The sequence below is a fragment of the Myxine glutinosa genome, chromosome 1, assembly GCF_964187855.1.
Source record: "Myxine glutinosa chromosome 1, kmMyxGlut1.1, whole genome shotgun sequence".
NCBI lineage: Eukaryota > Metazoa > Chordata > Myxini > Myxiniformes > Myxinidae > Myxine > Myxine glutinosa.
The window spans coordinates 155,034,134-155,059,288 of NC_136261.1; the positions used below are offsets into that span (position 1 = coordinate 155,034,134).

Sequence of the window (25,155 nt, forward strand, 5' to 3'; positions counted from 1 at the left end):
AAAGTTTCTGTCAACCCTCGACTCTGATTCTGCAACTGGACCTGACGGCATCAGCCCACGGGTCCTAAAATCCTGTTCTTCCGCTCTTTCACTCCCTCTCTCTGTTCTCTTCACCCTCTCTTTTGCTCAAGGTCATCTGCCATCTGCTTGGAAATCTGCCAACATCACCGCTTTGCACAAAAAAGGTGCAAAAACAGATCCCAGCAACTACAGACCAATCAGCCTTCTCCCAATTATCAGCAAAGTCATGGAATCCATCATTGCTTCAGATATGAAATCTTTCCTCTTCTCCAATGGCTTGATCTCTGATCATCAATTTGGTTTCAGACCTGGTCACTCTACTCTGGACATGCTGCTTCTGCTTTCTCAACAATGGATGGAGGTCCTCAATGCCAAACAGGAAATTAGAGCTGTCTCCCTTGACATATCACGTGCTTTCGATACGGTCTGGCACCCCGCTCTGCTCACCAAACTCTCCTCTTTTGTTATCCATGGAAATCTCCACGCATGGCTGGCGGACTTCCTCTCCAGTCGTAGTCAACGTGTGGCCCTGAATGGGTTTCTCTCATCTCCTCTTCCTGTTCAGGCTGGAGTTCCCCAAGGCAGTGTTCTGGGCCCTGTGCTTTTTCTGGTCTTCATCAAATACCCTGGTGTTGGGCTAGCGGCTAGGGTGCCAGCTTAGGATCCCAGGATCCTGGGTTCGAATCCCAGTCGATCGCTGAATTAACCCCAGGGGGGTTGACTCAGCCTGTCATCCTTCCGAGGTCGGCAAATTGAGTACCAGTTCACTGGTAATTCCCTGTTTGTCATAAAAGGTGACAAAAAGGGTTGGCGGCAGGAAGGGCATCCGGCCGTAAAACATTGCTTCAAAAAGGGGACCAAAAAAACAACAACAACAACCACAGTCCCCGAAAAAGGCCAACCCCCGCTTTGCGGGGAAAAATGGCCTCTAAATGTGGTTATTTTTATATTATATATCAATGATCTCTCTGACTCTCTTGAAAATCCTCTCTATCTCTTTGCTGATGATTCTACTCTCTGTCGCTCCATTCTTCATCCCTCAGATCGGCAGTCTGCAGCCTCCTCACTCTCTGCAGACCTGGACAAAATCACAGACTGGGCATACAAGTGGAACATGTCTTTCAATCCTGACAAATCTCACACTCTTACGATGTCTCTCCGAAAAGACCGACTGGACAACCCTCCCATGCACTTTCTGAATAATCCTCTCCAAGAAGTTCTATCACTCAAGCTTTTGGGTCTCACTATCTGCCATGATCTTTCCTGGGAAAACCACATTTCAAATCTGGCCTCCAAAGCCAGTCGCCGACTGGGCATCCTCCGTCGTGCGAAGTCCTTCCTTGGCACACCTGAGCTCCTCACCACATACAAGGCTTTCATCCGCAGCTCAATGGAATACTGCTCTCCCCTCTGGGCTGGTGCACCTGCCTCACACCTAGCTCGTCTTCACGCTGTTGAAACCAAAGCATTCAGAATCATTGGAATCTCCCGCGATGAAGCTAACTCCAAGGGCCTCTCACTCACTCACCGCAGGCAGGTTGGTGGTCTTTCCGTCTTCTACCGACTCCTCTCTGGCCTTGCCCCCCCAGTTCTCTCTGGGCTCTGTCCAGCAAATATTCCTACAGGTCGCACAAGATCTGCCTGCAACCCTCTTATGGTTAAACTGCCAAAATCAAGACTCTCTGCTCACCTTCACGCCTTCATTCCTCTTTTCTCCCGCCTCTGGAACAAACTCCCTCACTCTCTTCAATCCCACTCCACCCTCCAGGTCTTTAAAACAGCTGTTCACCACCATCTCTTATCTTCCCCCATCCAAAAGATTGATCTTTTCTATCCCTGCTAATTTCACCCCAATTCCACTTTTTTGAAATACCAACTTCTGTCCTGGAAGTCCTTGGTGTCCTTGTGTTTGATACTTCTGCCACCCCCCCCCCTCCCCCTTCCCACGCCTCCTCCCCCCAAGCCCTCTCCCTCCCACACATCTCCCTGCTCTTAAATGTTGTGTGCCCTCAAGTGTTTGTGTGCTTCCCCTTCTCTTGTCTTCCGCTCCCTCTTTTTATATATTTTGTTTGTCTGGTTGATTTGTTTGTGAAGTAAATGTCAGCTCTTTCACGAGCCTCGATTCAGTATACAAAAAAAAACAACCTTCGTAACAACTCCCTGCTATTTATCAAGTGTTGTAATAAACCAATAGATATATGAATGGAGCCAGCCATTTTGCTCGCTAACAAGTGTTATAATTATAGATGGTACTAAATGTGAGAATGGGGTGATGATGGTGATGGACTGCCTGTGAAAGGATGGCACACTTGGCACAGACACTACATACCGCTGTACATGTTTATTATTACTTCCCATTATATAGCAGGATTACTATTTAATGCAAAGTGTTTTCACACATATTCGACAAGATAATTCATCATGCAATCAAAAAAAAACAAAAAAACTCCAGCATGTGTACAGAAACAAGGAATAAAAATGATATTTAAAACAAGTACAGATACATTCAAAGTACACCGCCCCCATGCCAAATAATTAAATATCCTACAGCGCGGCATTGCCGGGGCGCCTCCGGCGCCCGGCAATACCGCAGTACAACTCATAGAGGCTGCATTGGGAGGGAGAGGTGTACAATAATTGATTGATTAATTGTATAATTAAAATCAATAAAAGATTATCACCAAATATTTTCTTAATCAATTGGCTAATAGTATAACTAAACCACTCGTGCTTCATCCGAAGATGCATCTTTTAGAAATTTAATTAAATAAGTCATTAATAAAAAATTAAATAATTAATTGATTAATCAATAAATAATTAATCGATTAATCAATAAATAATTAATCGATTAAATGATTAATCAATAAATCAAAAATATCCTTATAGCCACATCACTTGGTCACTGTCATGTCCAAATATTAGCTTCCCAGCTCAAAAGGTGCCTGAGATATTGGCCAAATGAGAAAGAAAATAAGTAAATGATTAATAATGAAAATAAATAAAAAATAATCATGAAAAAATTAAATTATTAATCAATTCGGTCACAGAACATATAAACCACCACTATTTCATCAGCATCTGTAACTGAAAAAAAAATAAAAAATTAGTAATTAATCGAATAATTAAATAATTAATCGATTAATTGATTAATCAATAAATCAAAAATATCCTTGATAGCCACATCACTTGGTCACTCATGTCCAAATATTAGCTTCCGAGCTCAAAAGGTGCCTGAGATATTTGCCAAATGAGAAAGAAAATAAATAAATGATTAATAACGAAAATAAATAAATAATAATCATTAAAAAAATAAATTATTAATCAATTCGGTCAAAGAACACATAAACCACCACCATTTCATCAGAATCTGTAAAATAAAAAAAATAATTTTTAGTCATTAATTGAATAATTAAATAATTAATCGTTTGATTAATTGATTAATTAATAAATCAAAAATAGCCTTTGCAGCCAAATCACCTGGTCATTGGCATGTCCAAATATCAGCTTCCTAACTCAAAAGGTGCCTGAGTTAATGGTCAGAAGAGAAAGGAAATTTGATTAATTAAATAAGTACTTAATTAATCGCTAATAATTAAATAACTCCTCAATTAATTGATTAATCAAAAAACAAAAAAATACTGTTTTTGACAAAGGACTTGCTCACTATTGTGCTGAAATTTCAACTTCCTCGCTCAAAGGATGGCTGAGATATCGCCCGGACAAACAAACAAACAAACAAACAAACAAGAAACCAAGAAAACAAGAAAACAAGAAAACAACCAGAGAGAAAACCGAGTGTACTCCCTTTCATCGTGCGTCACTGCCAAGCCCCCTTCGGTGCCCAGCAATGACAATTTGCAATGCCTGGAGATAGCATAGGAAAGGTGCGGTGTACAATATATTGTCGCGCGAACCCTTCGGTTAACACCAGGGACCAGGGACACTAGGGACCAGGACGGCTTTAATGGAGGCGACGACCAACTCGGATTCGGCTATAAAACACGGGAGGAAGAAGGGAAGTGGAAAGCTGTGGAAAAAGCGCTTACTTTCTGGTAAACCGACGGCAGCTGGAGGAAAATTAATCAAGTCGACAAACACAAGATTTAATGTACAAAAATAAAGATTTATTCACGGACCCGATAACAAGGAACGCGACGGCAATCAATTAAACTAAATCCTATATTGGGATCCCACACACCTCACTTCGGAAACAAGACACAGGAATGAATTAAAGGAAAAGAATTGTCTCGTCATGTAATGTAAATGTGGTGCGTCTTAACTGTCCCTCGTCTTGTCTTGTCTGCCATCCAACACGGCTCCGTTCGGCCCCGATGCACCCACGAGGTCCCTCGCTCGAGCACCACAGCACCGAGCACAGCTCCAAGCACCACACAGATGGCGAGCCAACGACCACCAGGGACCTCCCAAGACCAAGCAGGGAAGCGCAGAGAGCACAAGACAGCCAGGGTAGGACCTGCTGCAAGAGGGTTCGAGCTGCAAGAGGAAGCTGCGCAAGCAAGAAACGACGTGCTGCGCAAGACGAAGAGCTCGATGTGCAAGACCGAACTGCTGAAATGCAAGAGGGAAAATGTTGCTCGGCGCACCCCTATATAGCCTTGCGGCGGTGACCTCAGCCTTGGCGCGCCACCCAATCAGTGCCCTCCACCGAATCACAGGCCTGTAGCGTGGTCATAGCGCGTGCTACTCAAGGCCTGCCGGAGGTGTAGCTGGCGGCGGCCATCATCGGCGGTGTCCTCGCCTGGTTTCCTTGCCTGTTCCTTCCGAAGTCAGTCAGGGAAGGGAATTATTTAATGTTGCGCTAAGGGCCTGTCTAAGTGTCTATGTTGGTGTGCATTGCCATAAGGGACAAAGGTTTGACTACCAGGTTTGACGCACAGGGGTTTATCTTTAATCCCTCACTACCTAGCACACGAACATCCTGGTATGTTCACAGGTATACATCTTAACCCGACAAACCGGACTACACAGAAATTACAAGGTAGATTCCCTATCGCGACAGTCGAAGCATGTTACCTATTCAGATCTACCTGGCTCTAGATATTGCCCTACCCTACCGATATAACAATATATATAAAAAGGATGTAGGAATGGTATGGCAAAAGGTGTGTTAACAAGGTAGGGATCGTCACAATAAATTATCATGTGGTTCCAACCATCTCTAAATCTTTCTTTGAATAATGGCTGTGCCTGAAAATGACATGACACATTTCTGTGCATCGATTATGCATCAAGAAGTGTAGTGAGTCAATGCATCACATCATGAAGAGTGGAAGAGTCAATGCATCACATCAGGAAGAGTGGAAGAGTCAATGCATCACATCATGAAGAGTGGACGAGTCAATGCATCACATCACGAAGAGTGGAAGAGTCAATGCCTCACTTCAGGAAGCGTCTACCAGCTGTCTTGAAGATCGGAAGCAATGATGGATTGCAGGGTGTAGCTGGAAGTTAGCTAACATCACATGCATTCATTTACAAGAAGGTTGGTTGCAAAAATATATTTTTTCAACTGCAGGTCAGGAAGCTTAGCCTTCATCATCAGCCACAACTTATCCTGTGCTGACCATATATCAAAACTGGCCTCCAAAGCCAGCAGTAGACTGGACAACCTCTGTCATTCCAAGTCATTCCTTGAAAAATCAGAAATACTCTCAGCCTACAACGCCTTTTTTCTGTAGCAAGATAAAGTTCTGCTCCCTCCGATGGGCTGGTGCCATGCTTCACCTCTAGCTGTCCTGGATTCTGTAGAATCTGAATCTCTCAACAGTGGCCTCTTCCACAATGATGTAGAAGGCACAAGCCACATTTCTCTCACATCATAAAGGCCTCTGTTTTCTACCAACTCTCCTCTAGGCTTGATCCTTTTGATCTCTTAACCATTTAACCCTCACCAGCTCCGAGTATGCACATATTCCTCACTCCTGGTAAACTCCTAAAATTCAGCTGTATTTGTCACACACCATTCTTTTGGAACCACCTTAATGAGGCTGTTCAATTAAAACTCTTCCCTCCAGGGTCTCAAGTTGGTGGTGCACCACCATCCTTACCCATAATCCTTTCCACCACCATCAACCCAGCCTCACCTAACCCTCTTGCATGTTTCCTTTCCTCCTTTATTCTTCTTCATTCCCTTCCTTGTTGCATCCACCTGCTGCCACACTGCCCCACTGTCAGAACATTGTCTTTTTGCTTCGTCTCCTTGCTCTTCCATGCACCTCGATGTTCTATACTAAAAAAAACCAAGGCCACTTAGTTATTTGCAGTTGAAGAGATCATGTGCACAGCCAGACCTAAGAGCCTGCCTCCATGGAGGGCCATGGTTATATTACAGGCCAAAATGTTGAACAGCTTGGATTATCACTGTTACTGTCTCCCCGACTTAATACTTTCAATATTGGCAGTGGCAATTTTATTGTTTCTGCTCAAATTTACTTGCATATCAAACTCAAGTTGCATAAGACCAGAATATTCTTGGTCATGTTCATACAACTATAGAACTGAATGGTGTCTGTTTAAGCCTTTGGTAGTTGAGAGTAGAACAGCTCACACAAAACGTCCCATATTGCAGCTTACATTTAAAAACACCACACGACTTAGGATGTTGTCCACAAAGTGCAAACCCTAGTAGCCGGCGAAGCCGGTGTTGTGAATGAACGCGTATTATGTTGAAAAGCCAGATTTTGCTGGATCCTTTGACGCACCAAATCGCTCCATGGAGGCTGCCATCTTGCGGATGCGGAAGTATGCATAAAAAATTGCGAAAAAGTTCAATAGGAGCTTGTTTCACCCGTCTTTTTTTGATTCACAATCTTATGCACCTCTAATTTGTAATTAAAATACTTTAAGACCAACCTCACTCCCCGGGCCCGCACGGGCCCTGGTTATCTTCAACGAAAATCTTCACCAAACACCGGAACCAATGAGATTCGAGCATTTATAAAAATATTTCAAAAAAGCTTATAAAATTTCTTAAAATAGGCCCTGAGCTAGCACATCGTATAGTTATTTCCTTAAGCTTCTTGTGACATTTATTGTATGTAGGTATTGGGGAGGACTGTCTGCTCTTCTCTTTTACCAAGTCTTACCAGGTACGGTACCTACTACACCTACCTACTACCAACTACCTAACCTACTGATGCCATAATGATGGGTAAAATAGTGGCAAGAGACTTTGGCTTCGCCGGCTCATTGCGGCTTTGCAGTAGGGTCATATTACTAGCTCAATCCTTCACAGCAAGTGTAAAGGTAACCAATGAAGTTGCCTCACCTGTCAGGCCTTGGTAGGCTGCTTGTGTTTACAATTCTGCTGTATAATTCGTTGTCTGCAGGAAGGTCCCCAATGGCAGAACCGGAAGCTTCTCTGTCACGAGCGTTGCGGTGCATTTTTGGCCTCTCTCTTGATGCATTCCTGAAATTAAAGTCCGCAGTAGAAGTATGCAGAAGAACATACACAAGCCAACAGAGAAAAGGGAGGGAACAAGTTTTAGAAATAGCAAAAAAAATAACTTCCCGTACAACGTTCACCAACATCCAGACCAATTATGATTTTAAACACCATAATTACCTCTGCCACTGAAGGAGGACGGAAGTTACGGTTTCATCGCTGTTTGTCCGTGAGTACGATATTTCAAAACCTTAAGGACAGATTTGGATGAAACTTGGTGGACAGGTTGGTTGTGTAACAAGGACAAATTGATTCGATTTGGGTGAAGATCCGGATCCGGATCTGATATTTTTATTTTTACTTTTTTTACTTTCAAAGTGAATTTCATTTCATTTTTTCATTCATTTTCATTCATTCATTCATACTTTCAAAGTGATTCTTCACCATTGAGAGATAGGGCCAAAAAAGATGTATAGCATGGTATTTCAAAACGGTATGGCTGGGTTCGGCCGAAACTTTGTGGAGGAGAGTTGCTGGTTATGTGACGAGAACAAGCCGATTACATTTTGTTCAGGTCCAGATGCAGATCCGGCCTATCAGTGGACTACAAAACGTAAACTGTTCAGCCTGACGGAGCTGTGTGCTCTACCGAGTGTTCTATTTACTTAAATATAATTCACAACGCATACAAACTGTGGCATAGCATGAAGTGACATGCATGTTTTTCCATATCATGGATTTATTAACTGCACTTCGTATTAACCATGGTGAAAATAATTGGTTTTGTTCACTGTGGTTCAACACATTCACAGAACTACAGGCCAACAATCTGATTTGCAATGGCTATTTAAAAGGTAAAACTATTTTGTGAACAATATAACTGACAAATACTTCCTGAGGTTGAGTCTCACAGCTAAGTTTAAATTCCAATAGAATCTAAGGGCTGAATTTACGAAAGGTGGTTAAGAGTTAGACGCGTGTTGAATTGCTAATCATGCGATGATCACCCGTTAAAACGTATTCGCCAATCGCCGAAGAGTCATTTTCTAATACGGATCAAAACCTAATCACAAGTGTTTAAACAACAAATAAATTTTTATATGTCGGCGAGGGCATGTTTAAGAGTGCTTTTAAGGCCTTGAAGCAAGAATTGCATGGCTTATAATTGGTACTTTACATGGGACATTTGCTTGAATTAGCTCAAGAGGCAGAAGAGGATAGAAATAGGACAGTTCACTTTCACCGATGTGCATTGGGAATCTTCGAGGATAGATGCAATCTTTGGTGTTTACCACTTAAAGGGCTATCAAAATAGGTTCAAGCTGGTGTGTACATGGTACACACAATCAAAGGTGTGGAAAGGGGAAGGTGCTGTGCATTGGTATGCAGCACATGCATAAATCCCAAATGTTATACTGTATTAACATTCCATCTATTCTTCAACATATTTCCAGCTCATGCCTAACTAGTCTGTTGGTGAGTATTCTGGCATTTGGAACATATCTAATTAATAGCAACACATCAGATAAAGTGGCACTGCAAAATAGAGGGTGCAAACTTTTTGGGGTTTTTTTGTATACGAAGTCGAGGCTCATGGAGGAGCTGGAACATAGAATGGATCATGACGTAACAGAACAAAAGGAACAGTAGAAATAGAGAGAAACACACCAACCCCAGGGATGAGAGACAAAATAGAGGGAGAAGTGGAGAAATAAGGGAAGTGGGGAAGAATGAGGGCTAAGGGAGGACACATGGGGTGGACAAGATGGATACAGAAACAAACTTTCAGGAAGGAAAGACTGGAAACCTGGAAAGAGGTGGGTTTGGAAAGTGTTAATAGGGACAGAAAATATAATGGTTTTGGATAGGGAAAATATCTTGATCATAGATGGTGGAGAACAGCCATCTTGAAGACCTGGAGGGATTGATTAGATTGAAGGGAATGTGGAAGTTTGGTCCTAAGGTGGGGAAAAAGAGGAACGAATGAGAGGAGGTAAGCAGTGGTTCTGGGTTTGGGTATTTTCACCAGAAGGGTGATGCTGGCAGACCGTGTGCGCCTTGCAGAAATATTGGGGGACATAGCACAGAAAGAGCAGAGGATGCAAGACCAGAAAGGAGGTGGAAGAAGACAGTCCCCTGACCTGCCTGCGATGTGAAAGTGATAGATCGGCCAAGAGATTCAGCTTTTACCAAGGCTAAGTGAATGCTGTTAATTGGGCTCATAGGCTAACCATACACATTTATTGATAGGCTTTGCACATCTTCAATACGGTACTTATATTTTCATACCTGTCTGAGCTTGGCCATGGTAAGGTGCCCGCTTTGTTGACTTGAGCATACAGTGCACGAATGTCTTCATCGTTCTCATGCAGTGGCGATCGTTTAACTGTGGCATAGATTGGTACGCCATCACCAGTTTGGGTTGTGGCTGAGGTGGAGGCATCGGCCCTTCCAGCTAGCCTCCGCCGTTCCTGTGTGGACGCTTTCCCTCGGTCCTGCCCAGCCACTCGGTTACGCTCCTTTCCGGCAAGCCGCTCTCTTTCCTGCTGCAGCTTTACCTGACGTTCACGATGCTCTCTTTCCCGAGCCTGCAGCCTATATGATCCATACACAAAAGACTTTGTAAGCAGCTAACTCAGTGGCATGCAAATCAATGACAATAAATACACAAACTCGAGGAACTTGTTATCATGGCTTGTACGTATGTGCGCACACATGATGCATGCATGCAATCTATTGACTCTCGTTTCAAAGCATATTTCAATTGAAGATGACAAAAATATATATTTTAATATCCCTTTATCAATAGAGTATTTATTACCTGTTACAGACCACGTGAGAAATGATTTTCACTATTTCACCATCTGTAGTATTTTAACAGGACAATCTGGGTTATACTTTTGATTGTACATAATGGAATAAAATATTACTTGATATATCCAATAAAATAACCAGCGGTAAAAAATAAATAAAAATTCTTTACCCATGACCCCACCCCTGCTGGAGGGCATAGAATATTGTCGTGCGAATCCCTCCGGTTAATACCAGGGACCACGGATGGCTCAAACGGATTTAATGGAGGCGACGACCAAACACGGATTTGACTATGAAGCGCGGGAAGAAGAAGAGGAAGAAGCGCTTACCTGGAGCGCGCCGACTGCAGCTCCGGTCCTGTCGGGAATTAACGAACTCGAACAACCCAAGATTTAATGTACAAAAATAGAGATTTATTAAACGGAACCCGAAACAATGAAACGCGACGGTAAAGAAATAATGATCCTAACTTGGGATCCCACACACCAGACTCAACAACAGGACACAGGAATGAATGAAAGGAAAATAAAGCGTTATGGCATGTATTTGTGAAATGTGGTGCACGTCTTAACTGTCCGTCGTCTTGTCGTGTCCGCCGTCCAAAGCGCCACCAGGCCTCGAACGACCCGCTCACCCCGGCCTCGTCTGTTCAGCGGCACGCCTCGCTCCAAGCTCCAAATCTATCGCACACGAGGTCCCGCCCGCTCACAACACCGAAAGCACCGAGCACCACGAAGATGGCGAACCAACGACCACCAGGGACCTCCCAAGACCAAGAAGGGAAGCGCAGAGACAAGACACCAGCGAGGAAAGAGAGAGACAGAGCCCAGACGAGTCATAGAGTCAAAATGTCGTCCAGCGCCCCCTTTTATAACCTTCCTCGGCTCTCCTCCAATGTTCTGTTTTGCTGGCGCCCTCTCATTGGCCGAGTGCTTCCCGCACCGGTATTGCTCGCCCTGATTGGCTGGAGGTTCGCGACTTCTGCGCCAACCAATCACACGTTCCCTGTAGCGTGGTTATAGCTCGTGTCACTCGATGTTGCTAGGCCTGCCGGAGGTGTAGCTGGCGGCGGCCATCCGGCAGTGCCCCGATCTGGCTTCCTGCCTGTTTTCCAAAGTCATTGTAAGGGAAGGGGATTTAATTACTGTGTGCACTAAAGGGCCTATCAAAGTGTTTATAGGAATGCGTTGCCATAAGGGACAAAGGAATGATTACCAGGTCTGACACACAAGGGGTGTTATCTTATTCCCTACACTATTTAACACCCGAACATCCTGGTATGTTCACAGGTATGCTCTTATCCCGACAAACCGCCTAAAAACACAGAACTTATTACAGGGTATATTCCCTATCGTGACAGTCGAATACCTACCTATACAGATCTACCTGGCTCTAGATATTCCTCTACCCAAATTCATAACAATATGTTAAAGATCCCAGCATGCTGCTTCTCACTGGAGCCAAACAAACAAACAAACAAACAAGACATCATGCAGAACACGATACTTGCAAAATCCACCCACCCCCCAAAAAGGTTGCCATTGATACAGCAAATTGTCTATTTCATCAAGACCCACGGGTCCTAAAATCCTGCTCTGCCGCTCTATCTCACCCTCTCTCTGTTCTTTTCACCCTATCTTTTGCTCAAGGTCATCTGCCAGCATCCTGGAAATCAGCTAACATTACCGCTTTACACAAAAAAGGTGCAAAAACAGATCCTTGCAACTACAGACCAATCAGCCTGCTCCCAATTATCAGCAAAGTCATGGAATCCATCATTGCTTCGGATATGAAATCTTTCCTCTTCTCCAATGGCTTGATCTCTGATCATCAATTTGGTTTCAGACCAGGTCACTCTACTCTGGACATGCTGCTTCTGCTGTCTCAACAATGGATGGAGGTCCTCAATGCCAAACAGGAAATCAGAGCTGTCTCCCTTGACATATCAAGGGCCTTTGATACGGTCTGGCACCCAGCTCTGCTCACCAAACTCTCCTCCTATGGTATCCATGGAAATCTCCATGCATGGCTTGCGGACTTCCTCTCTGGTCGTAGTCAACGTGTGGCCCTGAATGGATTTCTCTCATCTCCCCTTCCTGTTCAGGCTGGAGTTCCCCAAGGAAGTGTGCTGGGCCCTGTGCTTTTTCTGGTCTTTATCAATGATCTTTCTGACTCTCTGGAAAATCCTCTCTATCTCTTTGCTGATGACTCCACTCTCTGCCGCTCCATTCCTCTTCCCTCAGATCGGCAGTCTGCAGCCTCCTCACTCTCTGAAGACCTGGACAAAATCACAGACTGGTCAAACAAGTGGAACATGTCTTTCAATCCTGCCAAATCTCACTCTCTTACTATGTCTCTCCGAAAAGATCGACTGGACAACCCTCCCATCTACTTTCTCAACAATCCTCTCCAAGAAGTTCTGTCACTCAAGCTTTTGGGTCTCACTATCTGCCATGATCTTTCTTGGGAAAACCACATTTCCAAGCTGGCCTCCAAAGCCAGTCGCCGACTGGGCATCCTCCGTCGTGCGAAGTCCTTCCTCGGCACACCTGAGCTCCTCACCACATACAAGGCTTTCATCCGCAGCTCAATGGAATACTGTTCTCCCCTATGGGCTGGTGCTCCTGCCTCACACCTGGCTCGGCTTCACGCTGTTGAATCCAAAGCTTTCAAAATCATTGGAATCTCCCGCGATGAAGCTATCTCTGAGGGCCTTTCACTCACTCACCGCAGGCAGGTAGGTGGTCTTTCTGTCTTCTACCGACTCCTCTCCGGCCTTGCTCCCCCAGCTCTCTCTGTGCTCTGTCCCCCAAATATTCCTACAGGTCGCACAAGATCTGCCAGCAACCCTCTGATGGTTAAACTGCCGAAATCTCGGCTCTCTGCTCACCTTCACTCTTTCATTCCTCTTTTCTCCCGCCTGTGGAACTAACTCCCACACTCCCTTCAATCCCTCTCCTCCCTCCAGGTCTTTAAAACAGCTGTTCACCACCATCTCTTATCTTCCCCCATCCATAACCTTGATCTTTTCTACCCCCACTAATTCACCCCAGATCCACCTTGTTTGAAATTCCAACTTATTTCCTGGAAATCCTGGCAGTGTCCATATGTTTATACCTCTCCCACCCCCCCCCCCTTCACATGCCTCCCCCCCTTCACATGCCTCCCCACCTTCACATGCCTCCCCCCCAAAGCCCTCTCCCTCCCACAGATCTCTCGATGTCTCCATGTCTCTCGGTCCCTGCTCTCAAATGTTGTGTTTGTGTCCTTCCCCCTCTCTCCCCATCTTGTCTACCGCTCCCGATGTTATTTGTTTTATGTGTCTGTTTGTCTTTCTGTGTGATTAATGTTCGCTCTTTCACGAGCCTCGATCTTGTATACAAAAAAAAAAAAAAAAAAAAAAAAGATTAAAATTGACGATCTCGATCAAAGCTTGGGTCAATAGGATGAAAAGTGACAAATTTTCAGATGAAATTGATGATTTTGAAAGTTTTACCTTGAGTTTACCTTTGACCTTTTGCCCTTAAAAATAGTTGGTTTCCCAATTCAGTGAGGCACTATACAAATGCTGTTCGATGTTCAAGTAAATCGGATGAAAATTGATGATTTTGGAAGTTTTACCTTGAGTTGACCTTTGACCTTTTGGCCTCAAAAAGAGTTTGTTTCCCAATTTAGTGACTCAATATACAAATGCTGTTCAATTTTCAAGTCAATCGGATTTTAAAAATGGCGATTTTAGAAATTCGACCTCCAGATGACCTTTGACCTCAAAATCTATATGCAACGTATGTAACTAAGAAAGGAGGAGTAAGGGATGTCTTCAAAACGTATGTAACTAAGAAAGGAGGTGGACATGCAGAATACGATATGTAACTAAGTACTAGTGTATGTAACTTCTCCATTGTGACGACCTTAACAGCTTAGTGAAGTTTAATGACAATCGTTTAGAATTGTGACCTGTAGGTGAGTGACAGACAAACAAACAAACATATAGAATAACAAATGCAAATGACCAATATAGTTGAAAAATCTTCGATTTTGTAAGTAACAAATACAGAACCAAACAAGAAAGAGCAATCAGAGATTGCAGACCCTCACCAGGACGTGTTTTCAGTGTTTTTTTAAGGCTTTTGTGTTAAAACAAATATGGCGGCCAAACCACGTGACCGATGACTGTCATTTTTTTTTTCTCCCCCAATTTATACCAAGATGAATGAATGAAATGAATGATCGTTTTAAGGCCATTTTCCCCGCTAGAGCGGGGGTTAGCCTTGCGGGCCCCATGACAATCATGGTTCCCTGTTTTGAGGCAATGTTTTTATGGCCGGATGCCCTTCCTGACACCAACCCTTAGTCGCCTCTTACGATGCGCAGGGATACGGTGTACCTATTCTAAACTGGGGTACACACCGTGATAATTTATACCAAGATGACGCTCGATAAATATAATTTTGATCGGATGAGTTTTTGTACTTGTCGAATTATGACGTCATAATGGAGGCACCTATGACATCATCATTAACATACACTACATGACCACACCCCCTGCTAATTAGTGGATTCAGCTGTTTCAGCCACACCCAATGCTGACTGGTATATATAATCAAGCACACAGCCATGCAATTTGCATAGACAAACATTGGCAGTAGAATGGGCCATACTGAAGAGCTCAGTGACTTTCATCGTGGCACCGCCATAGGTGCCACGTTTTTGTGTTGGCACACAACAGTCTTTTTTTTTTATAGAATCATTTATGAAGTAGCAAATGAACATCACATCAAAACATTATAACTGAATGCTTCACATCAATAATGCTTCACATCACAACTGAATGCTTCATCATATCACGAACATCACATCAAGAGTTTGGTTTATAAACAAGCTGCATTGTTTCTATGCAGCCTAGCAAAATAATAAACAGAGACTACAGCTCCAAAACACCCACCAAATATAATATCCTTCCACACCCACCTTTCCTGCTCTGCTTTACGCTTTTGCCTCTCTTCCTCTTCCATTAAATTCTTATCCACTTTTGGTTTGTCTTCATGCCGCTCTTCTTTCTTCATTTTTCCAAACCTGCAACGAAAGTCGGCAATTAAGAATGCCAAATGATTAAGAGGAACCTGAAAACCACACTCAGTACCAAGCCTGGTGTTGGCTTCACAGTTAAGGTGGTTGGCTTGAGATCTTAGGGTCTTGAGTTAGAGCCCCTGTCATTGCGTTGAATTAATACCAGGTGGGTTGACTCAGCCTATCACCCTTCCGAGGTCGGCGAAATGAGTATCAGATCACTGGTTATAGAGGCAATGCATCATTGGCAGCTGCACCCCCAGAAAATGATGCAACCAACAGCCACAGGCTACACACGAACCTCCGCCACAATAAGTACCAATGTGTGTAGTGCACGTATGTTCACGAGCTTGTATGCATGCATCCCGATACTTAAATTGCCTCAAGTAGTAAGGAAAAAGATACGTATACGGTCTAGACTTTTGGTCAAAATTATATTTCGACTGCATTCAATACAGTTTTAAAGTATTGTCGCGCAAATCCAGTTAACACCAGAGTCGCGGATGGACCTGAACGGTTTACTCGGAGGCAACAACCAAACCGGATTTTACTATGGCCGCGCGGGAGGAAGAAGGAAAATGGAAGGCTGCGGCAAAAGCTTACCTGGATCGCGCCGATGGCAGCTTCGATCCTGCAAGGAAAATTAACTCGACACGGGCACAGGTATAAAAGGGGATGCAAAATAATACAAGGGTTTATTAAAAATAAAAGCAAGGACAGGAAAATACGTGCCGATAATAAAATAAGGTAACTAAATTGGGATCCCACACACACCGGACTCAGAAACGAACAAAGGAGGATGAATTACGAAAGGAATTGTCTCGTCGTGGTGTGTAAAATGGTGGGTGCGGCCTTATCTGTCCCTCGTCTTGTCCGCCGTCCAACACGGCTCCGTTCGGCCCCGATGCACCCACGAGGCCTCGCTCCAAGCTCCACAAGCGCCGATCGCACACCACGGGGTCCTTCGCTCCAAACTCCACAGCACCGAGCACCGCTCCAAGCACGAGCACCGCTCCAAGCACCAGCAAAAGCACCGCGCGTCCAACTCGGGCTGCGCAAGACGAAGAAGACCGAGCGCCACTAGAGACTGCCAGAGCACGAGCGTAGATGTCCAAACACCAAGAGAGCAACTCAACTACTGGTCAACTACTCTGTCTCTCCCTCTCCTTCTCGAACTCAATCCAACTCTCGTGTCTTTCTCTCGTCTCTCTCGAACCAACTGGCAAAAATGGGAAGAGCGCGAGTCCACTGCACGCCAAGTGCCGCTTCGAGCCAAGTTCAAGCCAATGAAGCAACTCTCACAATTCTCTCCCTGTCCGAACTCCACTGCTGGCCAACTCCTCTGCTTGCCAACTCACTCACTCTTTTTGCGTCTCAAGACTCAATCGGCGCAAGACCCACTGCCAGACGCAACTCCCTCGAACCAACTCTCTGCCTTTGCGAACTCAACTGCTCGCCAAGTCACTCACTCCACGAAAGTTCTGCCGCCCCTCGTATCACTCCGCGGCGGTGACGTCAGCCTTGGCGCGCCACCCAATCAGTGGCCTCCACGGAATCACAGGCCTGTGGTGTGGTCATAGCATGTGGCACTTGATCTGGTTAGGCCTGTCGGAGGTGCAAATGATGGCGGCCATGCGGCGGTGTCCTGGCCTGGTTTCCTTCCTAAGTCATGTCAGGGGAGGGCGTTATTTAGTGTTGCAATAAAGATCCTAACTAAGTGTCTAAGTGGTTGCGTGCCAAAAGAGACAAAGGTTTGGCTGACCAGGTGTGGACACACAGGGGTTTATTCTTAATCCCTACACTACTTATCACTCGAACCTCCTGGTAGATTCACAAGTATACATTTTAACCCGACAAACGCCTACACATGAAGAACTTATTACAAGTAGTTTTCCTTACACGAAAACGAACACACGAAGCATGTTACCTACTCAGCTCTATCTGCTCTACATATCACTACCCCGCCAGACGTAACAGTATTACAAGATCATATTGATTTACTTTAAAATGAAGAACACAATTTCTTCATGAATGAGCCTCCACCAAGATAGATTTTAGTCAGGTTCACTATGTTTTTTCGTTCAAAATCATGGTAGATTAGCAAACCTATACATTTTTGGAAACGTTATTACATGGAAAATCTGAAAATCAATGTTTACATTTGCCAATTCCAACCAATTCGATTCGACCAATTCGACCAATCGACCAATTCCATTCGACCAATTCGACCATTCGACCAATCGCTTCGATCGACCATTCGACCATTCGACCAATTCGATCGATTCGATTCGATTCATCGAATTCGATTCGATCGACCATTCGACCAATTCGATTTGCCAATCAATTTGACCGACCTTTGCTCGTGTGGAACGGACTGTGAAAACGATGCGGACTATATTGTCGGATACGACACACAGGACAGTGATGACGAACTCTAAATGGCATATTCTGTAATCGTGTATGTTTGATGCCATTGACTGCCTGTGTATATTTTGTCATTGACTGCCTGTGTAGATGTGAAGTTATACTGACTGCATGTGTATATATGATTTTGCTGACTGCCTGTGTATGTTTGGTGATATGAATTATTGTGACACATTTTGATGTTATTAACTGCCTGTACAAAATGATAACATGTATTTGATTATGCAACTTATCGCGAATATAAACAGTATTTTGCAATTCAAAACCTTTGATTCGTGTCTTACCATTCCCCATAGCACTAATTTGATACTTTCATTGGATTCCTTGTCCCTGAAAATATAGGTTTAGTATATTTTTAAAAGTTTTTATGGTAATTAAGAGGCAGAAATAGAACAAAATATGTATTTTACAGTGGCCATTTTGAAAATCCAAAATGGCCGCCGTACAGGTATCTCTCCAAATGTAAACATTGATTTTTAGTTTCCTTATGCTATAACCTTTCCAAAAATGTATAGGTTTTCTAATATACCATGATTTTGAACGAAATATAATTTATTGACATAGTGAACCTGACTATTTGTAAACTGAATACAGTGTTACCATCTACAATTAAAATGAAACAAAAGTCACCTGAACAAACCCTTCAGCTTATCCTTTTTGTCCTTCTTATTTTCCTTGTTCATGTCTCTCCCTTCCCCACCTTCTTCTGCGACAGCATGGCCACCAATGGTCTTCTGGACAAGTGGAGGACTGTGATCTACTGTACTGTATATCCCAAATCCCAACTCATCATCTTCATCCACTGGCACAGACAAGGGAATAATTGGACCTGTGGTCAAGGGTGAGTAAATGAAGAAAAACAAACAAAAAAAAACCGGATCACCTAAATTTACAATATCCATATAACAATGATGTCACTGAAGCTTCAGTAATATGTAAAGGAAAAGAATACTGAAGACTTCCGACCAGAAAGTGCAGCTCAGAACTCTAACTTGTTTTTCACTGTGCAACTAAGACTGTTCATTCCCACCTGAACCCACGGCTCTTGATGCAAGGAATCTAGATTTGAATTCAATATGATGTTGATTTGTCCATTGTCTTCTAGTGTCTCCTGTTATTTATATAAAATTACAGCGATGTTTCATGTCTTCTTCAAAATGCAAGATATCTCCAAGCACCACCATGAGCCTGAGATCAGTGTTGAACAAGGAGAAAAAGACATAAAATGCCATAGCCCCCTTGGTTTTAGTAATTTTGCTGAACGGAGTTAAAGGCCACCAGTCAGCCATCCTTGGTCGGATTACAAAACAAGATCTTCTGCATATGTTTACTCATGTATTGTCTTTGTGCCATGGTTGAACAAAATCGGTCCATGCATGTCCGATAAATGGTTGGGGACACGTTTAAGTAATAAAATGGCCGCCAGTCAGCCATCTTGGATCCTATCTTGAAATAAAATAACGTGCATATGTAAGTCATCATTTATTATATACAGACTTCGCATTTAATATGGAATATTTTTTTTGTGGGTGAACTTACTTTTCAAGATGACTGAGAACCAAAAGTTCATTGGAATAATGTTGAAATTATTCTAGATATTGTTAATGTGACCTTTAAATTTAATGTGACCTGTGACCTTTAATACCTCTGGCTACGGCTTCCTCTCCGCTCCCACCTTTTGTTCATATGTGTTCTGTACCGTCCTCCAAACAGTGATGACTCCATTTACATATCACTGTCTGACAACATGGACCAATTTCTATCCACTCATCCCAACTCTCTCTTCCTCATATGTGGTGACTTCAACTGTCATCATGCCAGCTGGTTGGGTGTGGGTTCCTCTCTCACCAGTCATGGCACCTCAGCAAAGGACTTCTGTGACTCACTGGGATTTTTTTTTTTTTGTATACAAGATCGAGGCTCGTGAAAGAGCGAACATTAATCACACAGAAAGACAAACAGACACATAAAACAAATAACATCGGGAGCGGTAGACAAGATGGGGAGAGAGGGGGAAGGACACAAACACAACATTTGAGAGCAGGGACCGAGAGACATGGAGACATCGAGAGATCTGTGGGAGGGAGAGGGCTTTGGGGGGGAGGCATGTGAAGGGGGGGAGGCATGTGAAGGGGGGGAGGCATGTGAAGGGGGGGGGGGGTGGGAGAGGTATAAACATATGGACACTGCCAGGATTTCCAGGAAATAAGTTGGAATTTCAAACAAGGTGGATCTGGGGTGAATTAGTGGGGGTAGAAAAGATCAAGGTTATGGATGGGGGAAGATAAGAGATGGTGGTGAACAGCTGTTTTAAAGACCTGGAGGGAGGAGAGGGATTGAAGGGAGTGTGGGAGTTTGTTCCACAGGCGGGAGAAAAGAGGAATGAAAGAGTGAAGGTGAGCAGAGCCGAGATTTCGGCAGTTTAACCATCAGAGGGTTGCTGGCAGATCTTGTGCGACCTGTAGGAATATTTGGGGGACAGAGCACAGAGAGAGCTGGGGGAGCAAGGCCGGAGAGGAGTCGGTAGAAGACAGAAAGACCACCTACCTGCCTGCGGTGAGTGAGTGAAAGGCCCTCAGAGATAGCTTCATCGCGGGAGATTCCAATGATTTTGAAAGCTTTGGATTCAACAGCGTGAAGCCGAGCCAGGTGTGAGGCAGGAGCACCAGCCCATAGGGGAGAACAGTATTCCATTGAGCTGCGGATGAAAGCCTTGTATGTGGTGAGGAGCTCAAGTGTGCCGAGGAAGGACTTCGCACGACGGAGGATGCCCAGTCGGCGACTGGCTTTGGAGGCCAGCTTGGAAATGTGGTTTTCCCAAGAAAGATCATGGCAGATAGTGAGACCCAAAAGCTTGAGTGACAGAACTTCTTGGAGAGGATTGTTGAGAAAGTAGATGGGAGGGTTGTCCAGTCGATCTTTTCGGAGAGACATAGTAAGAGAGTGAGATTTGGCAGGATTGAAAGACATGTTCCACTTGTTTGACCAGTCTGTGATTTTGTCCAGGTCTTTTGTCCAGGTAACACCTGGGAAACTGGGATTGACACAATCTGTCAATTTCCCGACCCGGATCTCAGCCAATGGAGTATCTTATCTTCTAGACTTGGTTATGACAAACTTCCCTGCTAAAGTCTCCTGCTCTTCTTCTGCTCCAATCGGTTCTTCTGATCATGTTAGATCATGTAGGCTACTGTACCGTCTCCGACCTTGTGGTTTTGTTTTTCTCTCAGCGATTCGTCGAATGCGCTGCAATTATTTTCGTGCTCTGTTTCGTCCCAGTCGTTCACCCCATACCTCCCTGTTTAATATCTCTACTCAAAAAAAAAAAACGCAAAAAAATATTTCCTTCTCAGGGCTTATTCGTTTATTTGTTGTTCTTATTTGTTCGTTCGTTCTTCGTTCACGTTGTTCGCGATCACGCGATCACGTGGTTAGAAATGTATAATCTCTCCCCTGAACAACTATTTTCTCTCATATATTATAACACCTTATTCTTCTTCTCCTACAAAAGGATGCTTTCGTCTTGCTCACCAAATCTATTCATTCCAAAAAATATATATAATACCATCTCTTACAGTTCCTCCTTTCTACATTCCCTAAACTATCCAGAACTCCACCCCTCCTTCAGTGTCCTCAAACGTATTTTTGACTCGAAGGTCTCAAACTCATTTTGCAAAAAATGTTCGTTTCCCATGAATCGTACACTTTTCAAAATCCAATCTCACCCCTCCCCTCCAAATCTTCCCCATCCCCCCTTCCCTACAAAACTTCCCCATCCCCCCTCCCCGACAAATCCTCCCCATCACCCATCCCTTTCAAATCTCCCCCCTTGCCCCTTCCCTCCCCTCCCTCCTAAACTCCCCCCACACCCCTCCCCTCCGAGACTCTCCCTCACTCCTCCCCTGCTAGACTCCCCTCTCACCCCTCCTCCTCAAAGCATCCTCCCTGCTGCTTCCCCCTTCCAACTTTCACCTTCATCTCCCCCAACCTTCTGCCTAGCTCTTCCCCCTCCTCAAATAACACCTCACTGTGCCTCACCCAATCTCCATCAAACCTTTTGTCCGCACCATTCTTCCCTTTCTCCAAGCTATTCTGAAATCTCTGACACACCTTCAACAGCTCTCCCTACCTCTTCCTCCTCTTCCACATCTTACCCTACCCCTCCCCCCCCTGTTCTGTACCCGATGCTCCCCCTTCCTCTTCATTAACGGTATGGACCTCAAACATCCGGGGCCTTCGCTCAAACTTGACTGATCTCTCCATACAGCTTGCTTCTGACAAACCAGATGTGATCTGCTTAACAGAAACTTTCCTCCTTCATGATGTCTCTGATGCCTTGGTATCTCTCCCAGGTTACTCCCTCCTCCGGTATGATAGACCTGAGCCTCGTCCTGGAGGTGGGGTTGCTATCTTTATAAAAAACTCTCTTCCTCACTCGCCCTCCACTGCCCTCTCTCCACCTCACCCCCAGGAATACCTTTGGCTACGGCTTCCCCTTCGCTCCCACCTTTTGTTCATATGTGTGTTGTACCGTCCACCAAACAGTGATGACTCCATCTACATCTCGCTGTCTGATAATATGGACCAACTTCTATCAACCCATCCCAACTCTCTCTTCCTCATATGTGGTGATTTCAATTGTCACCATGCCAGTTGGCTGGGTGTGGGTACCTCTCTCACCAGCCATGGCTCTTCAGCAAAGGACTTCTGCGACTCACTGGGACTGACACAATCGGTCAATTTCCCGACCCGGCTCTCAGTCAACAGAGCATCTTCTCTTCTGGATTTGGTTATGACTAACTTCCCTGAAAATGTCTGCTGCTCTTCTTCTGCTCCAATCGGCTCATCTGATCATGTGCTTGTCAAAGTGGACATCTCTCTGACCATTCTCAGAGAGCCTCCTCAGCGTCGACGAGTCTGGCATTTCACTCAGGCCAACTGGCACGGTCTTCAAGCAGCCATCAATCATCTGGACTGGTCTCCCATCTCTACCGCCTCTGACATCAACTCATCCTGGGAATTCTTTCAAAGTAAACTGCTCTCTCTCATGCACAGATATATCCCATCTCGTCTTCAGTTGTCATACCCTTCCTCCCGTCCATGGTACACGGAATCTTATGGTGAGGCTGTTGCCCTGAAACAACTTGCTTTCGTCTCCTGGAAAGCAAATCCAACGGAAGGAAATCTCATTTCCTTTCACAAAGCCCGAAACAAGTGTGTGTCCACCCTCAGGAGAGCCAGGAAACAATATCTCACCGTTCTCAAGACCGAACTCTCTTATCTGTCTCCCTCTTCCAAATCCTGGTGGCGTCTGGTCAAATCTGTTTCTGGTGTTTGTTCCCCCTCCATCCCCTCCCTCACCTCAAACGGCTTAACGGCTGACTCTGCACGTGAAAAAGCTGAATGCCTCAACTCTGTGTTTGCCTCTAAATCTTGTGTCCCAAACCCATCCCTCTCTGTACCCACCGTACCCAGTCATACCCAGCTGCTCCTGGACTCTGTGTCCTTTCTTCCTGACAAGGTAGAAAAGTTTCTGTCAACCCTCGACTCTGATTCTGCAACTGGTCCTGACGGCATCAGCCCACGGGTCCTAAAATCATGTTCTTCCGCTCTTTCACTCCCTCTTTCTGTTCTCTTCACCCTCTCTTTTGCTCAAGGTCATCTGCCATCTGCTTGGAAATCAGCCAACATCACCGCTTTGCACAAAAAAGGTGCAAAAACAGATCGTAGCAACTACAGACCAATCAGCCTTCTCCCAATTATCAGCAAAGTCATGGAATCCATCATTGCTTCAGATATGAAATCTTTCCTCTTCTCCAATGGCTTGAGCTCTGATCATCAATTTGGTTTCACACCTGGTCACTCTACTCTGGACATGCTGCTTCTGCTTTCTCAACAATGGATGGAGGTCCTCAACGCCAAACAGGAAATTAGAGCTGTCTCCCTTGACATTTCACGTGCCTTCGATACGGTCTGGCAACCTGCTCTGCTCACCAAACTCTCCTCCTTTGGTATCCATGGATATCTCCACGCATGGCTGGCGGACTTCCTCTCTGGTCGTAGTCAACGTGTGGCCCTGAATGGGTTTCTCTCATCTCCTCTTCCTGTTCAGGCTGGAGTTCCCCAAGGTAGTGTTCTGGGCCCTGTGCTTTTTCTGGTCTTCATCAATGATCTCTCTGACTCTCTTGAAAATCCTCTCTATCTCTTTGCTGACGACTCTACTCTCTGTCGCTCCATTTCTCATCCCTCAGATCGGCAGTCTGCAGCCTCCTCACTCTCTGCAGACCTGGACAAAATCACAGACTGGGCAAACAAATGGAACATGTCTTTCAATGCTGATAAATCTCACACTCTTACGATGTCTCTCCGAAAAGACCGACTGGAAAACTCTCCCATCCACTTTCTGAATAATCCTCTCCAAGAAGTTCTGCCACTCAAGCTTTTGGGTCTCACTATTTGCCATGATCTTTCCTGGGAAAACCACATTTCAAATCTGGCCTCCAAAGCCAGTCGCCGACTGGGCATCCTCCGTCGTGCGAAGTCCTTCCTTGGCACACATGAGCTCCTCACCACATACAAGGCTTTCATCCGCAGCTCAATGGAATACTGCTCTCCCCTCTGGTCTGGTGCTCCTGCCTCACACCTAGCTCGTCTTCACGCTGTTGAAACCAAAGCGTTCAGAATCATTGGAATTTCCCACGATGAAGCTAACTCCAAGGGCCTTTCACTCACTCACCGCAGGCAGGTTGGTGGTCTTTCCGTCTTCTACCGACTCCTCTCTGACCTTGCCCCCCCAGCTCTCTCTGGGCTCGGTCCCCCAAATATTCCTACAGGTCGCAGAAGATCTGCCAGCAACCCTCTGATGGTTAAACTGCCGAAATCTCGGCTCTCTGCTCACCTGCACTCTTTCATTCCTCTTTTCTCCCGCCTCTGGAACAAACTCCCACACTCCCTTCAATCCCACTCCTCCCTCCAGGTCTTTAAAACCGCTGTTCACCACCATCTCTTATCTTCCCCCATCCAAAACCTTGATCTTTTCTACCCCCGTTAATTCACCCCAGATCCACCTTGTTTGAAATTCCAACTTCTTTCCTGGAAGTCCTGGCAGTGTCCATATGTTTTATACCTCTCCCACCCTCCCCCCCCCCCCTTCCCATGCTTCCTACCCCAAAGCCCTCTCCCTCCCACAGATCTCTCGATGTCTCCATGTCTGTCGGTCCCTGCTCTCAAATGTTGTGTTTGTGTCCTTCCCCCTCTCTCCCCATCTTGTCTACCGCTCCCGATGTTATATGTTTTATGTGTTGGTTTGTCTTTCTGTGTGATTAATGTTCGCTCTTTCACGAGCCTCGATCTTGTATACTAAAAAACAAAAACAAAAAAACAAAAAAAAAAACGACATTCCGAAGCAAATAAATTGATCC

General features: G+C 44.8%; 1 protein-coding gene across 3 annotated transcripts in view; it reads right to left on the reverse strand.

Annotated features, from left to right (window-relative positions):
• The window catches only part of LOC137430076 (partitioning defective 3 homolog), a 226,494-nt gene that overhangs the window by 97,288 nt on the left and 104,051 nt on the right, over positions 1-25,155 (reverse strand). For 2 of the 3 annotated variants that reach the window (XM_068120603.2, XM_068120640.2), the window contains exons 21-24: positions 18,365-18,563; positions 15,212-15,316; positions 9,716-10,021; positions 7,310-7,450 (exon numbers count right to left, since the gene is read on the reverse strand). In XM_068120603.2, the coding sequence (XP_067976704.2) occupies positions 7,310-7,450; positions 9,716-10,021; positions 15,212-15,316; positions 18,365-18,563 (751 nt within the window). The remainder of the gene's footprint in view (positions 1-7,309; positions 7,451-9,715; positions 10,022-15,211; positions 15,317-18,364; positions 18,564-25,155) is intronic. The other variant, XM_078778789.1, reaches the window with a different exon arrangement.